At 40.1% G+C, this 20,013-nt stretch overlaps 2 protein-coding genes across 3 annotated transcripts in view; one reads left to right on the forward strand and one right to left on the reverse strand.

Annotated features, from left to right (window-relative positions):
* Positions 1-20,013, forward strand: part of hbp1 (HMG-box transcription factor 1) — a 52,874-nt gene that overhangs the window by 27,857 nt on the left and 5,004 nt on the right. For both annotated transcript variants that reach the window (XM_063072547.1, XM_063072548.1), the window contains exons 5-9: positions 722-833; positions 1,001-1,116; positions 3,565-3,727; positions 3,853-3,997; positions 5,217-5,537. In XM_063072547.1, the coding sequence (XP_062928617.1) occupies positions 722-833; positions 1,001-1,116; positions 3,565-3,727; positions 3,853-3,997; positions 5,217-5,537 (857 nt within the window). The remainder of the gene's footprint in view (positions 1-721; positions 834-1,000; positions 1,117-3,564; positions 3,728-3,852; positions 3,998-5,216; positions 5,538-20,013) is intronic.
* LOC134359387 (uncharacterized) lies at positions 5,544-19,672 on the reverse strand. Its single transcript, XM_063072552.1, has 2 exons — positions 19,384-19,672; positions 5,544-12,907 (listed from the first exon to the last, which is right to left on the reverse strand). Exon 2 carries the CDS (start codon positions 8,671-8,673, stop codon positions 7,726-7,728), a length of 948 nt encoding a protein of 315 aa, XP_062928622.1. The 5' UTR covers positions 8,674-12,907; positions 19,384-19,672; the 3' UTR covers positions 5,544-7,725.

Genomic DNA, 20,013 nt, shown 5'->3' on the forward strand with positions numbered 1-20,013 from the left:
ACTACATCCTCTCCAGTCCGAAGACATGTGAAGAGATGTCTCGGAGTACAGTATTGTGTTCTTCACCTGCAAGGCATTTTCTCTAAAGCATTGCATTGTGGAGAGTTGTAATAGCTATAGCCAGCTCCTTAGAAGTAACCCCCTAGTCTTTATCTACATCCATTAACCTATTCCCACTGAATTCTTTTAAAATCTGTCTTCCATGAACCTCAATCCTTGAATCCCATCCCTTTCGCCGTTACCATCACATTTTCTAATCCATGAAGTTTGTGCATGAAGAAAATGCCTTGTATGTGACGAGGAGCTTGGCTGCGACTGCAAACCAAATCGACTTCGCAAAGACATGTCTATATCTCATTGTCCCACAGCACTGAGCAACTGAAAATAAAAACTGGCAACAATTTTTGTTTCTTTTATGAGTCCTGCCCCTCTGCTGAGTCAAATGCTGGCCTCAGCTGTGAAATAACGGCAGCAAGTAACTGTTGTTGCTGATAAAATGGCTTAATATGAAAGAGAAACATCTTGTAGGAACGCATCTGAGTTAATAACATGGGACTCAATAGTGAAACAGCGGTTTGCATTACAGAAACTTGTGATATGGATAGTATTCTCAGAATGCAACTCTTCTGTAATGCAGGAGGGAATGCATCATAATAACAATAGCTTGTCTGATCTTTCTGTTTGCTTATGATTAATCATTTATACTTTTTTTTTGCTACAGGTGAGTAGTGAGTCAGAGTCAGATATCTTTTGTATGTCGTCACTGTCAGATGATGATGAACTTGGTTGGTCGAATTCATGGCCACAAACTGCTTGGAACTGCTTCATGAAAGGTAAGAATGCACTTTGATTTATTCAGGCTAAAATGTTCATAGAACAAATTATGTGATGAGTATTGAACATGAGCACATAATTTTAGTATCTGCAGTTTTTCTGTGTGTTAAATATATTTTGTATACTGAACATTATCTGTAAACTGCTGTTAATCTGTGTGTTACAGGGACACGTCTGCGTTTCCATAAGGGTGATAATAGAGAGTGGATGGATGTTGAAGAATTTGCAAAATTGGAACTAGCAGCTGAGGATAAAAAAATCTTAAAGGGCAATGCACATAAGGTGGTCATTTTATGCTTTTTTTGCTCTTAAATATTATTTTATTTTGAATTGAATTAATTTACACCAAACACTTTAATAAGTTCACATTTTTCACCAACAATCTCCTGGGAATTTGATACTTTTTGGAGCATAAAAGTAAGTAGGGTACGTCCAGTAATTTGGTCTGATCAGGAAATTGTAATCTCAATTGCTGTGAATTAATCCATCCAATAAAAAATACATACTGTCTTCCTGAAAAAAGAAGAAAAATGTACATGATGTATCATTAACGTTACAACAGCGGTAGAATTGCCATCTTGATGAAAAACTAATTAAGGCAAGATACATATCCATTTAGAGATCAGCTTCCATAAAGAGCTGCCTTTCGGAGTTTTAAATCATCAGCTTTAAAGACAGCAAATTCAGTTAAGACACTTTATACAGGGTTAGGTATATGCCTTTTCAGTTATGACCTTTAAAAGATTAGGAAGCTTTTAAGAAGCAACAGAAGGCAATTCAGAAGTCATAAGGAGAGAACAGATGAAATGTGAAGTTAAACTAGACAATAATGTAAAAGGGGGCACCAAAAGGTGCCGCAAATGAGATACATGAAGAGTAAAAGAGAGGTGAGAATAGATATTGGAGTGCTGTAAAATTATGCTGAAGGGGTAGTAATGGTGGATGAACTTAATATTTTGCATCGGTCTTCACTGTGGAAGACACCAGCCAGAAATTTGAGAGTGTTGGGGGGCAGAAGTGAGTCTTGTTGTTGTTTCTAAAGAGAAGGTGTTTGGAGAGCTGAAAGGTCTGAAGGTAGGTAAGTCACCTGGACTAGATGGACTACATTCCAGGGTTCTGGAAGTGGAGCTGAAGAGATTATGTAGGCACTGTTAATGATCTTTCAAGAATCACTAGATTCTGGAATGGTTGCAGAGGACTGGAAAATTGCAAGTGTCACTCCACTCTTTAAAAATAGAGGGAGCAAAAGAAAAGAAATTACAGGTCAGCCTGATATCAGTGGTTGGGAAGATGTTGAAGTCCATTATTAAAGATGAGGTTTCGGGGTACCTTGAGGTGCATCATAAAGTAGGTGAAAGTCAGCATGATTTCCTTAAAGAAAAATCTTGCCTGACAAATCTGTTGGAATTCTTTGAAGAAATAACAAGCAGGATGACAAAGGACAGTCAGTGGATGTTACTTACTTTGGATTTCAGAAAGTCTTTGACAAGGTGCTGCATACAAGGCTGCTAAACAAGATAAGAGCCCATGGTATTACAGGAAACAGACTAACATGGATAAGGGATTGGCAGGAGGCAAAGCGTGGGGAAAACGGAGGCTTTTCAGGTTGGCTGCCGGCGACTAGTGGTGTTCTGCAGGGATCCGTCTTGGGTCTGCTTCTTTTCACATTATATCAGTGATTTGGATGATAGAATTGATAGATTTGTGGCCAATTTTGGAGGCAATACAAAGATAGGTGGAGCGGCAGGTAGTATTGAGGAAGCAGTGAGTCCACAGAAAGACTTGGATTAGGAGAATGGGCAAAGAAGTGAGAGATGGAATGTTCGAAAGTGTATTGTCATGGACCTGGGTAGAGGAATAAAGTTGTAGACTATTTTCTAAATGGGAGAAAATTCACAAATCAGAGGTGCAAAAGGAATTGGAAGTCCTCGTGCAGGATTCTGTAAGGGTTAACTTGCAGGCTGAGTCAGTGGTAATGAAGGCAGAGGCAATGTTAGCATTCATTTCAAAAGGACTAGAATATAAAAGCAAGAATGTAATGCTGAGGCTAAGTAAGGCATTGGTCAGACTGCACTTGGAGGGTTGTGAACAGCTTTAGGCCCCTTATCTAAGGAAAGATGTGCTAGCATTGGAGAGGATCCAGAGGAGATTCATGAGAATGATTCCAGGAATGAAAGGGTTACCATCTTGACGAACCCTTTCCCTCTATATAAGAAGCTTTGTATAAGAAGTGTTTGATGGCTGGGTCTATACTTGTCTGGATTTTGGAAGAATGGGGGGTGGGGTACCTCATTGAAACCGATCGAATGTTGAAAGGCCTTGATGAGAGGATGTTTCCTATAGTAGGAGAGTCTAGGACCTTAGGACACAGAATAGAGGGACATCCTTTAGAACAGAGATGAAGAAGAATTTCTTTAGCCAGAGGATGGTGAATCTGTAGAATTCATTACCACAGATGGCTGTGAGGCCAAGTCATTGGGTATACAGTATTTAAAGTGGAGATGGATATATTCTTGATTATTAAAGGGTGTCAAAGGTAACAGGGAGGAGACAGGAGAATGGAATTGAGATGGACAATAAATCAACCATATGGATTGGTAAGGCAGACTCAATGGGCCAAATAGCCTACTTCTGCTTCTATGTCTTACGGTCTCATGAAAAGCAAGATATTTGAAAAGAATTGTTCAAAATGGGCTATTTATGATGAAAACAATTTATTTTATATTACAGAAAAATAGATATGGTTCTGAAGGATTAAAGTTAGTGGGACACTCAGAAATCATTTCCTTTGGACGTTCTGTGCTGAAATTAACATTTGACCCTGGCAAATCACAGGATGGCAAATTGACTGTGGAGTGCAGGTTGGATCACCCCTTTTATGTGAAAAATAAAGGTCAGATATATACCTGTGTTGTTGCAATTTTAATTTATTGATTCCCGAATGTGTGATATAGATGCTTTGTTTTTTTTTGCTAAAACCTGGATGCAGTTATTTGTTTTTTCTTTAAATAAATGCAGGATGGTCTTCCTTTTACCCCAGTCTAACGGTGGTTCATCATGGAATTCCTTGTTATGAAATGGAAGTTGGAGATGTCTGTCTACCTCCCGGGCATCCAGATGCCAACAACTTTGACGATTCAGGAGTTTTTGACACATTTAGGAGGTGATGAGAAATACGTTTATTTCACTGACTTTATTTATAAATAGCATTGTTTCTAAATAAAGAATGACGTACTAGAAACTAGGGATGTAATTAGTTTTAAAAAAATGTGATGTCTCGAATGTAAATAATGCAATTATGAAGAAATATATATAGAATTTCACAATGTTCCTTAATTGCAAAAAAAAGCAGGATGTTCTCATGCATTTTGGATCTTTTAATGGGATCAATTCAGCCATAAAATACTTTGGAATTTCAGAATGTTAACACCTCGTGGGGAATGAAACTGGGGGTAACATTTAAATCTGAATAAGTTATTTTATTGGGACTTCCATTAGGATTTCAGAGTTCAGAAATGATGTGTTTGGTGGGACGGTATGAAGCCCCTCGATCCTGTTCTCATTTAATCTTGGCTGATCCTAAACCTTTGGATAACTTCCTGTAATTACATTTTATTATTAACCTATATTGTATTAGTTCACTTGACAACCAGTGTTAAATTTAAGTTTTCCAATAAATAAAGATATTCTGAACCCAGTCACTTATTGGACACATCTGCAGGCTAATGTATTATTTCTAAGTTCATAATTCATTAGTAAATTCAGCCTTTCCTCTGTGGACTCTGTCTATATTTAGTGTCTCAGTATAGCAGTTAGCATAATAAAAGACCCCACCCACCCCCGACATTCTCTCCTATTCTCCCTTCCGTCAGGTAGAGGATACAAAAGCCTATAGGCACATAACAGCAGGCTCAAGGGCAGCTTCAATCTGACTGTTATAAGGCTTTTAAATAGTTCCCTAGAATGAGTCCTAGTTGCACCTGGACCTCACAATAAAGTTTGTTATGGTCTTGCAACTTATTGTATGCCTGTACTACACTTCCTCTATAGCTGTTACATTTTATTCTGCACTGTTATTATTTTACCTCATTCTACCCCAATGCACTGTGTAATGATCTGATCTGTGTAACAGTATGCAAGGAAAGCTTTTCACTGTGTTTCAGTACATGTGAAAAGAATACACCAATTCCAGTTTTGATTTTATGATTCCTAATATCCCATAATTTAAAGATTGGTCCTACGGCCGCCAGGATAAGCAAATTGTCTGCTCCCAGATAATTCTACATATCTGTAAAATGTTGCACAAGAGAATAATGCTTAAAGCAACTAAAGAGTTCTGGAAATAATCAGTAAAAAATGTCATTACTTTTCATTTATTACAGCTACGATTTTACACCATTGGATTCCTCGGCTGTATATGTTCTGAGCAGTATGGCTCGTCAGCGTCGTGCTTCCCAGACAAGTGTCAGCAGTCCGGATTGTGAAAAGTCTGAATGGATCACAGGCTCTGTGCCTTCTGAATCACCACATCTGCCTTGTAATTATAATAAATCCAGTAAAAGTCTAACCTCAGGGACCGCAAGCACATTGAGTACCACTTCTCCCACGAATAGTAAATGCAAGAGACCAATGAATGCCTTCATGCTCTTTGCCAAAAAGTATAGAGTTGAATACACTCAGATGTACCCAGGAAAAGATAACAGGTTGGTTTAAGTAGAAGTAGATTTTAATTATAAAAGATAGTAAATCTTAATGAAGTAGTAGTCCCATTAGCAATTATTTTATATTAGTTATTTATTGCACTTGCTCTATATCTGATTAGTATCTCTGAATTTTGTGTTACCATCTTAGTTTATCTTGAAATATTGAAACTAGAGAGAGTTTCTATATTTTTGAGTTTACTTTTCATATAGGAACTTGGAATATGAGATATTACAATTCCAAAAGAATTGGTTAAAAAACATATAGAGAATGGTATGGAAAATTGTATTTTTGGTGGCAGGGAAGGGATGGCAAAGTTTCCCCTCCATTTCTCCATTTCCCTGCAATTTTCTACATCCTGTTTTGACATTTTTTTTCCTTTCAAAAAACAAAATTCCCTACCTGTATGGAATCTTCTCCCAAGACCAGGAGGGTTGATTGCTATTGATGAAACATTCCTGCAGATCTGCTGTGCTCCAGAAGACACTTTGTCCAGTAATACTATCCTTATGAACCATTTGTATGTCATCTGTTTTAAGATCAAGATCTGGTTATCTGCAGAGTGTTTATTCGATTCATAGAGTCGTAACATTGGTGCTGATTCTGTGAAGAAATACTGCTTTCTGATCTTGTAAACTCTGAAAATCAGTTATATTGTTAAAGGTTTGGTATTGAAGTGTCTGTTGTGGTTTTCAATTTTCAGAATACTGAATAGTTTTGTTTTAGCATCATGCCAAGGCGTTAGACAGTAATGTTACAACTTCAGGAACAGTTCCAACCTACTCTGGCTAGACCATTCATAACTTAAATACTTTTCTGCTAGCTTTCTCCACCTTCTCCAGTCTAACCAAGTTAATAATATTCTTCATCCATGGAATCATTCTAATAAATATCTTCTGCACTCTTTCTAAGGCCTTCACTTTGTTCCTGAAGTATGGTGTTTGGAACGGGACACAGTGCTCCATTTGCGGTTGAGCAAGTTCTTCATGACTTCCCTGGTCTTGTACACTATCACTTCAAAATAATTACCCATATTTCTTTCGGACTCTACTTTTAACCTTTTCTGTATTGTGCATTCTAGTTTATATTGTGTATCCTTGTTCGTAGCTTTTAGCATTTAGATTCACAATACAGACAGCATGATCTGGTAAATAAACTGAAACTCAATAGGATGGAGTTTCCTGGCAGGTGTATAGCATTACTAGAACATGATAACCTCTGCCCTCTTGTGCATTTATTTGCCAGTTCAATCACTTGCACTGTTCTCTATTCCATGTAGATTTTCTTTGTCTTAACAAAAAAATATACCAACCTAATTTTAATGCGAAGTATAAGCAGGTCAGAAGATTGGACAGAATACATCAAAACAGAAGTGAAGAATAACTTGAGGGTTAATAAGGAAGGGAAAAACAATCAAAAATATAATCAGAATCAGGTTTATTATCACCGGCATGTGTCATGAAATTTAACTTAGCAGCAGCAGTACAATCCAGTACATGATAATATAGAAGGCTCGTACCCAAGAGGTAGTTGACTAATTTTGCAACTTTCTGTAACTTCTTTTGGTCCTGTGTAATAGACTCCCATACCAGACAGTGATGCAGCCTGTCAGAATGTTCTCCACAGCACATCCATAGAAGTTTTCGACAAACCAAATCTCTTCAAACTCCTAATGAAATATAGCCGCTACTTTGCCTTCTTTATAGCTGCATGGATATGTTAGCACCAGGTTAGATCCTCAGAGATTTTGACACCCAGGAACTAGAAATTGCTCATTCTCTCTGCTTCTGATCCCTCTGAGGATTAAATACTGTATTTAGAAACAAAATCTGAAGTGTGTTGGTCCTGTAACTGTGAGTCTATAAAAGGGAATTAATGGATAGGCAGGGAGTAAGTGAATCAAAACAGACTTTTGGCATCAATCTATACTATATTGGACTTAAGTAACGTCTCAGGAATATCTCAATATCAGGATTTGGAAAGGAAGGAAGAGCTTAGGAAATTTACCACAGCAGAGATTTAGTACCAACCAGGTTGATGGGCCAATGATTCAGGGTCCTCATGGACTCAATCCTTGGTTCTTCAAAGGTGTGGCTAGTGAGAAAGGTGATTGTAGTTCTCTAAAATTCCACAAATTGGGTGAAGGCACCATTTGATGGAAGGAAGACAGAAACCAGGGATACAGGAGATTCAGCAGATGCTGGAAATCTTAAGCAATGCACACAAAATACTGGAGGAACTCAGCAAACCAGGCAACATGTAAACAGTCAGCTTTTTGGGCTGAGACTCTTTATCAGGACAGGAAAAGAAGGGGGAAGAAGCCAGAATATGAAAGTGGTTGGAGGGGAGTACTTGGATTTTCAGAAGGCCTTTGAGAAGGTGCCACACCGCAACGACATCGGCGCCGGAACTGGGAGCGGAGGTTCCCGGGTTCAGAACTGGTTGGGTCCGCCCCGAGTACGCTTTCCATCCGTGCCGGGTTGAATGTCGAGAACGCAACTCGACCTCATAAAATAAAGGGAAAATACTGCGAAAATGTTTGTGTGAGGTGTGGCGCGCCACAGGGTCTGTCTCTCGCTCTCGCTTTCTCGCTCCGCGCCTTGTAAAAGCCATGAAAAAAGACATCATCACGGACGCACGCACGGACACGCAGACGCACAGGCACAGACACACATGCATGCACCCGCAGACGCACACATACAGACTCGCACGCACGCAGGCACATGCAAAAAAAGAGAAGATGCCACAGATAAGGCTGTTTAACAAGTTAAGAGCCCATGACATAGCAAGAAAGATACTGGCATGGATAGAGCATAAGTTGATTTGCAGGAGGCAAAAGGTGGGAATAAAGGGAGCCTTTTCTGTTTGGTTGCTGGTGAGTAATGGTATTCCACAGGGGTCTGTGTTGGGACCGCTTCCTTTTACGTTATATGTCAATGATTTGGATGTTGGAATTGATGGCTTTGTGGCCAAATTTGCAGACGATATGAAGATAGGTGGAGGGGCAGATGGTTTTGAGGAAGTAGAGAGGCTACAGAAAGACTTAGACAGATTAGGAGAAAGGGCAAAGGAATGGCAGATGGAATATAGTGTCAGGAAGTGTATGGTCATGCACTTTGGTAGAAGAAATAAAAGCATAAAGTATTTTCTAAATGGAGAGAATTCAAAAATCTGAGGTGCAAATGGACTTGGGTGCCCTTGTGCAGGATTCCATATAGGTTAATTTGCAGGTGGTGAAGGCAAGTGCAATGTTAGTATTCATTTAAAGAGGACTAGAATATAAAAACAAGGATACAAAATTGAGACTTTATGATGTGGCCTCACTTGGAGTATTGTGAGCAGTTTTAGGCCGTTATCTAGGAAAGGATGTGCTGATGTTGAAGAGTATTCAAAGGAGGTTTACAAAAATGATTCTGGGATATTAAAAGGCTTGTCATATGAGACACGTTTGATAGCCCTGGGCCTCTACTCACTGGAATTCAGAATGGTGACATCATTGAAGCCTATTGAATGTTGAAAGGCCTTGAAGGGTGGATATGGAAAGGATGTTTCTTATAGTGGGGAAGTCTAAGGCCAGGGGCCACTGCCTCAGAATAGAGGGATGTCCTTTTAGAACAGTGATGAGGACAAATTTCTTTAGCCAGAGAGTAGTGAATCTGTGGAATCCATTACCACAGGCAGCTGTGGAGGCTAAGTCGTTGTGTATATTTAAGGCAGAGGTTGATTGATTTTTGTTTAGTCAGGGCATGAAGGGATATGGGGAAAAGGCAGGAGATTGGGGCTGAGGGGAAAATGGATCAGCCATAATGAAATGGTGGAGCACACTCAATGGGCCAAATGGCCTAATTCTGCTCCTATACCTTATGGTCTTAAGGGAAGGAGTACGAGCTGGTAGGTGATAGGTAAAAACAGGCGAGGTAATGAAGTAAAGCTGGGAGGGGATAGGTGCAAGAAGTAAAGGGTTGAAAGAGAAGGAATCTGATAGAGGACTGTGCACCGTGGAAGAAAGGTGAGAAGAGTAACCAGAGGGAGGTGATGAGCAAGTGAGAAGAGATGAGAGGGTAACTAGAATGGGGAATGGGAAAAGAGAGGAGGGAAGGGTATAAATTACCAGAATTTATAGAAAATCAATGTTCATCCCATCAGGTTGGAGGCTACCCAGACTGGAAATGAGGTGTTCCTCCTCCAACTTGAGCTTGTCCTCATCATGGCAGTAGAGGCAGTCATGGAAAGATGTGTCAGAATAGGAATGGGAAGTTGAACAGAAATGGGTAGCCACCAGGAGATCCTGTGCCTTGTGGCAGACATAGTGAAGGAAATTGACGAAACGGTCCCCCAATCTATGTCTGGTCTCACCGATGTAAAGGAAGCCACACCAGATACTGTGTTTGAGCATGACATGCTACACCTCCTCCCATACCAAAGTTCTTCCTTGTGACGTGATACACCCATGAGTCTGTCAGGGTCTTGTATCCAAAGCTCCCGGTGCTACATCCTGTACATTTCTGAGATCTGACGCAGATTGGAGGACCACTTTGTCAAGCACCTTTGCTCTTTCTGATGCAAAAGGCAGGATCTCCCAGTATCTACCCATATTCTGTCTGGGTAGCCTTCAATTTGAATATCAATTCCTCTAAATTTGGGTAACTTCTCCCCCCCACTTCTCTCTTTTTTGTTCCTCATTCTGTAAACCCTTACGCCCTTTCTCATCTGCCCATCACCTCCCTCTAGTGCCCCTACTTCTCTTTTTTCCATGGTCCACTGTCCTATCCAATCAGATTCTTTCTTTTTCATCTCTTCCACCTATCTCCTCCTAGCCTCTTACTTCATCCCTAGTCACCTGATCTGACCTATCACCTGCCAGCTTGTACTCCTTTCCTTCCCCCCAGCTTCTTAATCTGGCTTCTACCTCCTTCCTTTCCAGTGCTGATGAAGGGTCTCAGCCTGAAACATTAGCTCTTTATTTCCCTCCATAGGTGCTGCCTGACTTGCTGAGAAAACAGGGACAGTTTGCTTAAAACTAGTCATGGGAAAATGTAATGCACTTAATGATATCAAAATAATCTGACAAAACCAGGGTGGTTTTGTGAAAGGAAGATAATGTTTGACTAATTTATTAAAGTCTTTGGAAGAAGTAACATTCTGTAAATAGGGGGGAAGTGGTGCATTGTACTGTGATGAAATCTTCAGAAACCAATTGATGAAATGCTGCTCAGGGGTTATAATGAAAAATGAACGCTCAAGGTGTAGGAAGTAGCGTGTTGATATGGATAGAAGATTGGCCGGCTCACAGAAGAGTGAGCATAAATGTTTTTTTTCTGTTTGGCAGGACAGGTTGAGTGGTTTGTCACAGGGATTGGCGCTGGTCCTTAGTTTCATGTAATTTAGTTAAATGGTGTGAGTGAAGACACATGTAGATGAATCTGTGCTGGACCATGGCCTTCCCATCCGCGTATCTATCCAAACTTCTCTTAAGTGCTGCAATTGAACTTCTGCTGATGGCTTGTTCCACACTTGCATCACTCTCTGAGTGAACTTGTTTTCCCTCAGGTTCCCCTTAAACATTTCACCTTTCACCCTAAACCTATGACATCTAGTTCTAGTCTCACCGAGCCTCCAGAAAAAAGCTTGCATTTATTTACCCTATTAGGCCTATAATTTTGTATACCTGTATAAGATCTCCCCTCATTCTTCTGCATTTCAGGGAATAAGGTCCTGCCCTATTCAACCTTTCCCTATCAAGTTCTGGTAGGTCCTCAAGTCTCGAAACATCTTTGTAAATTTTTTTTGCACTCTTCCAAGCTCATTGATAGCATTCCTGTAGATAGGTTGCTTAGTTTATTGACACAAAAGTTAGAAAGTAAGTTGTGGGGAGGATATATGGAAACTTCAAAAGATATAGCCATTTGAAGTGGGCAAAGATCTGGCAAATGGAGTACATCGTGGAGCATGTACTATTCAAATAAAGTGAAGTTGTGGGGCTGTGAAAAGTTGCTGTCTTCCCCTCTCTGTATGCTTCATAACTCTTTCAATATAGTATTGAAATTTCACTAAGTTCTTTAAATATGCTGAGAAGCACAATGGGCACTGACTACTGTTGAAGGTTGTTAACACATAGAAGTCTTGGTGGTGGCTAACAGCAGTTTCCATCACATTCAGCTGGAGGTGATGAGAAAAACTGTAGGATTTGGGTGTTTGGTCAGTACATGGAGCCGGTGTTGCTGGTTGCCAGCAACAGTCTGCACACTGTGTCGGCCAGCATGCAGCCCAATCGGCTGAGTGACCACATCACTTGCATTTTCTTGCCCAACCCCAACCTGCACCGATAGCCTCTTCACACTGAGTTGTGGGTGGTGATTCATTGCTGTGAGAATGCCAACTGAGAGGGTAGGAATTCACAGAGGCATCTGGCCAGCAGCAGTACCATGGAGGGCAGGGTTTATGTGAGGTTTCTGGCACTCCAGCGTGATGTCTCTTAGTAAGTATCCCTGTGCAAGGACTTCAGGACCGAGAATGCCAGAATGTATCAGTGTTTGATATTGTGCCCTGCAGTGATCCCCTGTGAAAAGGGTGTTTGGAGAGATGAATCGCTTATGCTGGTGAATCTTTGGAAAACTCATTCTCAAAAGGCTGTGATATTTTAGGCAAAGACAGACATTTTTTGAGTGCCAGAGCTACATGGGTTAGGCAGCATCTGGGGAGAGAGAACTAGAGTTAATATCAGGTGAGAGGTGCCTCATCAGAAGGCAAAGAATACAGCGTGAAACAGAACAGTTGCAGGTAATGGGCAAAGAAATGGCAGATGGAGTTTAACCCAGGTAAATGAGGTATTGCACCTTGGGTAGATGCAAGGCGACTTGTTAAGGGCAAGACCCTAACGGTGTTGCTGAGCGGTGAGATCTTGGGGTCCATGTTTATAGCTCCATGAAAGTGGGTACACATGTTGATATGGTGGTTAAGGAGGCTTATGGAATGCTTGTTTTTATTAGTCGAAGCATTGAGTTCAAGTCACGAAATTGTTGCAACTTTATAAAACTCTATTTTGGGCACAGCTGGAGCATATCATACAGTTCTAGTTGCCCCACTAAAGGAAGGTTGGAAAAGGTGCAGGAGAGATTTATCAGAATGCTGCTTGGTTCAGAAGGCATGTACTATCATGAGAGGTGGGACAAACTAGGGTTGTTTTCTCTGGAGCAGCAGAGGCTGAGGGGACTGATGGACATGCATCACGTCTTGTTACACTGGTCCCAGGTTCCATTTTGTTCCAAACCAAACACTGGTATATACGAATGATGGGAAGGCAGACTACCTTATTAATGTGTATTAGATACTCTCCGTGCACGCGCAGGTTTTCAGGTGGGGTTGTTCAAATCTGTAAACAGAAACAGTGTCACTGTGTTTTAACAAGAAATCCACACTAAATATCCAGATATTTACATGTGCTACGATACTTGTTGAATAACTCGCATTTCGAAATAAAATCGAAAAAAAATTCCAATGGCAATGAATGCAAAACGCAGGAAGGTAGACACTGAGTGCCGACATCTCCAAGACACTTGGACACTAGATTACTTCTTCATCGAGCAAGCTGGGAAACCAGTATGTCTCATTTGCCTAGAAAATAGACCCGCCATAATGGAAAGAAAGCTGCAATTGTGGGAGTACCAGCTTCAAAAAGGAAATTGTGCACATTTTCCCACTTTTCAAAAATGTAAAGCACAAGATCCAGGCATTTTTGTGAATATGGTCCAAGAATTGAGAAAAGAGTTTTCATCTCGTTTTGCTGATTTTCACTTGCATGCAGATGAGTTCAAGCTGTTTGCTACTCCATTTGATGTGGAGTGGACACTGCATCAGAAATTTTTCAAATAGAATTGATTGAGATGCAGTGTGATGACATATTGTGATGGAAATTTCATTCAGAAGATGTGTCAGTGCTTGACTTCTATAGAAAATATATTCATCTAAGTGGGAAGTTTCTTAACTTAGTGGACCATGCAAAAAAGATAGCATCATTGTTTGGCAGCACTTATCTGTGTGAGCAATTATTTTCAAAAATGAAGCACACCAAGAACCATTTGAGAACAAGATTGACTGATGCCCATCTGGATAATGTCTTGCTCTTGGCATCAACAAGTCTGACACCCAATATTGAGAAGCTTTCAAGTGATAAACAGCATCAAGTTTCACTTGATTTATCGACTGCTTGCATTAAAATTTTCTTTTTTATTATACTTAATTTACCGCCATTCAATGCATCATGTTCATAACGTTTTATGTTTAAAGATTCTTTGTGTCCTTTTATTAGATTCAAAAGATGCCTTGATTGAAATAAATTGCAACTAAACTGAGTTCTTTAATTACTAATTGGCATCCTTGGTTAAGCACAAATGATTTTCTCGCATGCGTTATTCATTAATTTGAGGCAAAACATAACTAAATGTATTTAAATAGATAATTCCCATATTTCAAGTTTTTTTTATGGCATTTATCTGGCCCACCGTCCGCTCATTAATACGCAATCCGGCCCACAGGGACAAAAAGGTTGCTGACCCCTGAATTAGGTACTTGATGGTAAAGAAGTGAAGATTTCCAGTGGGTAACAGTGATTACACTTAAATGAGCAATAATCTTATTAACTGATGGAGCAAGCTTAAAGGACCAAGAGGATTACTCCTGCTTCTAATTTGTATGTTTGTAAATCTCCTTTTGGAATTCTAATCACATCAGGATTTTGAACATGACTAACCTGTTTGCACAATAATCGTTACTAAATACTTACTTCTTTTTAAAGTGAAGTGTTAATGTGGGCGAGTGATCTATGTAAAGTTCCTAAGCTAAAAGATAGAGAACAGGATTATTCACAGGACAAAGATCAGTTAGGAATTTGGGCAGATGAAACTTAATCCTAACAGTTGTGAGTTGATGTATTTTGGATCGTTACATGCGTGAGGGAAGTATACAGTTAAATGGAAAGACTCAGGAGCTTTGATAAACAAGAAGATCTTGGAATGCATGTCTGTACCTGCCTGACAGTAGCAACACAAGCAGACAGGGTGGTAAAGATAATGCCTGGCATGCTTGCCTTTATTGGTTTGGACACTGAGTATAAAATAGGAATGTCACGTTGTAGCTATGTAATAAATTTTGTCAGGCCGTAGTTAGAATATTGTATGTGCCATACTATAGGAAGTATGCATAAGCTTTAGTGAGGAAGCTGAGAAAATCATCTGGATTAGTGTGTCTTAGCTAAAGAGGGATTGGGCAGACTTGAATTATTTTGACCAGAGTGTTTGATGTCGATGTTACAGCTTGGGGAGTTTGGAGTTCAGTTTCAGTGCTGTCTGTCAGGAGTCTGTGCCTCTTCTATGTGAGTTTTCCCCAGGTTTTCTCCCACAGTCCAAAGACGTACCAGCTAGGTTAATTGGTCATTGTAAATTATCCCATGATTAGTTTAGGGTTAATTGGGTTTGTCGAGGGTGGCTGGGGCGGCATGGCTTGAAGAGTCGTAAGGACCTATTCTACATTGTATTGCTGAATAAACAAATAATCACGAGAGACACAGATAGGATCATCATTCCTCTCTCCTCCCCCCCCCCAACACGAGTGGAAATATCAAATGATAGAACATAGGTTTAAAGGTGAGACTATAAGACAAGTGAGCAGAATTAAGTCATTTGGTTCAACAAGTATGCACCACCATTTTATCGTGGCTGATTTATTATCCTCCACCATTCTTTTGATTTCTCCCCATCACCTTTGACGCCCTTACTAATAAAGAACTTATCAACATTTGCTTTAAATTTACAGAATGACTTGGTCTCTACAGCTGTCCATGGCAATTAATTCCATAGATTCCCCACCTTGTGGCTAAAGAAATTCGTGCTTATCTCTGTTCTACAGTGATGTCCTTTATATTCTGAGGCTATGCCCTATAGTCCTAGATTTCCTCACTATCGGAAAGATCCTTTGCACATCCACTTTATTTAGATCTTTCAATATTTGACAAGTTTCATTGAGATCAACCTCTCCCCACCCCCCCATTCTTCTAAACTCCAGCGAGTACAGACCCAGAGCCATCAAATGCTCCATCAATAAATTGACTTTCATTCCCAGGATCATTCTCACAGCAGAATGTTGAGAAGAAACACTTTTTAACATGGAGTGGTAGATGCCTGGACTGCACTCCAGGGGAGGTGGTCAGAGCAGATTTAAGATACACACACACATACAGGTAGTGAATAGAGAAATGTGCACCATGTGCAGGTACATGGATTAGTTTGAGTGGCATTGTGATGGACCCAGACACCGTGCTTGTTCCTGTGCTATATTTTTCTATGCTGTTCTAGGTACTAAGGTTGCAAAGATCATTAACAAATTCAAAAGATTCTTGCCTGGCACTAAAGAATCTATGATTACCATCTACTGCCTTTGTAACCTGCCTGCAGTTTTTACAAGCATTTGTGATTTTTTTAAAAATGGGATACAGAGGATAAATGGTTCTTCAATGCTACTTATCAGTAAAATACTGGTAGAGCACAACTTATGGAGAAACAGAACAGAATAGATAAGGACATTCAGATTTATGCTTTTAGCTGCATTTGCTGGACCCAGAGTTTCTAATTTACTCATTTCTTTCTTAAATTCTCTTGGCCACTAGTCCTGCAGAGGAATGAAGTTTGCCTGCTTTAACTTTGTGTCGGGAAGATTGCCTTTAATTCTTATTGAGGAAACCTTAAGGTCTTTATAAGGTGCATAGATTCCTTAAAAGTTTTCATTTCTTTCAGTACAGTATTCTAACAATGATGTAAGCTATCCTCTCACTTGCATTCCTTACTAATAACATACACAGCTTACAAAAGGCTCCATGTAATCCATACTCTGAAATGTCCCAGGGTTGAGAAATTGAAACATTTTATTATTTCCAACATTGGTATTTATCTGTAACTAATTTTGTGAAAAGAAAGGCAGAACATTAGTGATATTACATCAGTAATCCAAATTTTATATGGACAAGATACCTTACCATCCTAACTAAAGTTATTCTTTTCCTGATTTCTCGTAAACATAGAATAGTACAGCACAGTACAGGCCCTTTGGCCCACAATGTTGTGCCGACCCTCAAACCCTGCCTCCCATATAAGCCCCCACCTTAGATTCCTCCATATACCTGTCTAGTAGTCTCTTAAACTTCACTAGTGTATCTGCCTCCCCACTGACTCAGGCAGTGCATTCCACGCACCAACCACTCTGAGTAAAAAACCTTCCTCTAATATCCCCCTTGAACTTCCCACCCCTTACCTTAAAGCCATGTCCTCTTGTATTGAGCAGTGGTGCCCTGGGGAAGAGGCGCTGGCTATCCACTCTATCTATTCCTCTTATTATCTTGTACACCTCTATCATGTCTCCTCTCATCCTCCTCCTCTCCAAAGAGTAAAGCCCTAGCTCCCTTAATCTCTGATCATAATGCATACTCTCTAAACCAGGCAGCATCCTGGTAAATCTCCTCTGTACCCTTTCCAATGCTTCCACATCCTTCCTATAGTGAGGTGACCAGAACTGGACACAGTACTCCAAGTGTGGCCTAACCAGAGTTTTATAGATCTGCATCATTACATTGCGACTCTTAAACTCTATCCTTTGACTTATGAAAGCTAACACCCCATAAGCTTTCTTAACTACCCTATCCACCTGTGAGGCAACTTTCAGGGATCTGTGGACATGTACCCCGAGATCCCTCTGCTCCTCCACACTACCAAGTATCCTGCCATTTACTTTGTATTCTGCCTTGGAGTTTGTCCTTCCAAAGTGTACCACCTCACACTTCTCCGGGTTGAACTCCATCTGCCACTTCTCAGCCCACTCCTGCATCCTATCAATGTCTCTCTGCAATCTTTGACAATCCTCTACACTATCTACAACACTACCAACCTTTGTGTCGTCTGCAAACTTGCCAACCCACCCTTCTACCCCCACATCCAGGTTGTTAATAAAAATCACACAAAGTAGAGGTCCCAGAACAGATCCTTGTGGGACACCACTAGTCACAATCCTCCAATCTGAATGTACTCCCTCCACCACCACCCTCTGCCTTCTACAGGCAAGCCAATTCTGAATCCACCTGGCCAAACTTCCCTGGATCCCATGCCTTCTAACTTTCTGAATAAGCCTACCATGTGGAACCTTGTCAAATGCCTTACTAAAATCCATATAGATCACATCCACTGCACTACCCTCATCTATATGCCTGGTCACCTCCTCAACGAACTCTATCAGGCTTGTTAGACACGATCTGCCCTTCAGAAAGCCATGCTGACTGTCCCTGATCAGACCATGATTCTCTAAATGCCTATAGATTCTATCTCTAAGAATCTTTTCCAACAGCTTTCCCACCACAGACATAAGGCTCACTGGTCTATAATTACCCGGACTATCCCTACTACCTTTTTTGAACAAGGGGACAACATTCGCCTCCCTCCAATCCTCCGGTACCATTCCCATGGACAACGAGGACATAAAGGTCCTAGCCAGAGGCTCAGCAATCTCTTTTGCCTCGTGGAGCAGCCTGGGGAATATTCCGTCAGGCCCCAGGGACTTATCTGTCCTAATGTATTTTAACAACTCCAACACCTCCGCTCCCTTAATAGCAACATGCTCCAGAACATCAACCTCACTCATATTGTCCTCACCATCATCAAGTTCCCTCTAATTGGCGAATACTGAAGAGAAGTATTCATTGAGGACCTCGCTCACTTCCACAGCCTCCAGGCACATCTTCCCACCTTTATCTCTAATCGGTCCTACCTTCACTAAAATATGATCTGCTTTTTAAATTATGTTATGAAGCTTAATAATTTAGATGTGCTGTCACTGAGGTCACTTTGTATGTGATATCTGCAGCTGTATTGGCTTTCCGTATCCTAATTAGTTCATATCAATAGGTACATTTAATATCAGAGAAATGTATACAATATACGTACTGAAATTCTATTCCTGGATATCTAATGATTTGCTACTTTTGAGATGATACTACACATTAATTTACATCTTCCAGCTTTCTGTTTTTTAAGCCCAACACATTTACAATGGTTTGATTATATGTGCACTGAATTTTATCATTAGCCTCAGCTCCTATTTTGTTAACACCTGCAGATCTGGAGATCCCTTCATATTAAGACAACCTTATTATTTATAAACATGTCAGCCAGTAATGGTCCTAGTACTCATTCAAGTACATGGGCTGACAGTTGTGTCCTAGTCAGTTAGCTTTATGTACTTTAAGGCATAGTACTTGGTTTGAACTGTACCTTCAAATTGTAATTTGAAGTGAATAGTAAAACATTTGAATAATAATCAGAGGGCCAAGATACAGAAATGAATGATCCCATTTCTTTGGGAGAGCAGAGCCATTTAAAGCAAGTAGAAGCATTTGAAATCACCTTGTCATGTCACAGAATTAGAAACAAATTATATTTTTTTATGAAGATGCAGCAGAATGAACATAATTTATTTGCCAAGAATATGTGTAATTAAGCTTCTGATGTAAACATGGTACATTTTTAAGCTGCCATCCATATTTGGAAAGATTTCTTGGCAGGAGAGATTCTGAAAGATGTATTAAAAGGAGATTGTAACATTTTGAGCTGAATTCATAATTTGCCATTATACACGTGCAGTTATTTGAAAAGTTCTAACCCAACATGGAAGTTCAATAATCACACAGCACAAAAACAGGCCCTTTGGTCCAACTTGATCATGCTGAGCTTCTCCCATTTGTCTGCATTTGGCACATATCCCTCAATAAACATTTCCTGTCAAATATCTTTTAAATATTATAATTGCACCTACTTTCACCACTTCCTCTAGTAAGATTCTTCTTTCCTTAAGTGCCAGCAGTGCTGCAGTGGTATAATACTGAATTGAACCAGGTGTAGTTGTGTTCAAGATTCCAGAGCAGGCTAAGGATTGCTGTATTTGGGATCAAGGACTTCTGAGAAAGAAAAAAAAGTATTGCACCCAATTTTGTTATTTATTCTCAATAGCAAAAAATAATGGTAATTGGTAACATTAAAATGGTAACATTTAAAAATAAAAGTTTATGGGGTATTTTGCAACACACATCAAAGTTGCTGGTGAACGCAGCAGGCCAGGCAACATCTCTAGGAAGAGGTACAGTCGACGTTTCAGGCCGAGACCCTTCGTCAGGACTAACTGAGGGAGGAGTTAGTAAGAGATTTTCCTTTCAAATCTCTTACTAACTCTTCCTTCAGTTAGACCTGACGAAGGGTCTCAGCCTGAAACATTGACTGTACCTCTTCCTAAAGATGCTGCCTGGCCTGCTGTGTTCACCAGCAACCTTGATGTGCGTTGCTTGAATTTCCAGCATCTGCAGAATTCCTGTTGTTGGGGTATTTTGCCATTGTTTTTTTTTAATCAAAGTCAGTAGTTAGCAGATATAATGTATTTTCCCATTCTTGC

Source organism: Mobula hypostoma, chromosome 20 (assembly GCF_963921235.1).
Source record: "Mobula hypostoma chromosome 20, sMobHyp1.1, whole genome shotgun sequence".
Classification (NCBI taxonomy): Eukaryota; Metazoa; Chordata; class Chondrichthyes; order Myliobatiformes; family Myliobatidae; genus Mobula; species Mobula hypostoma.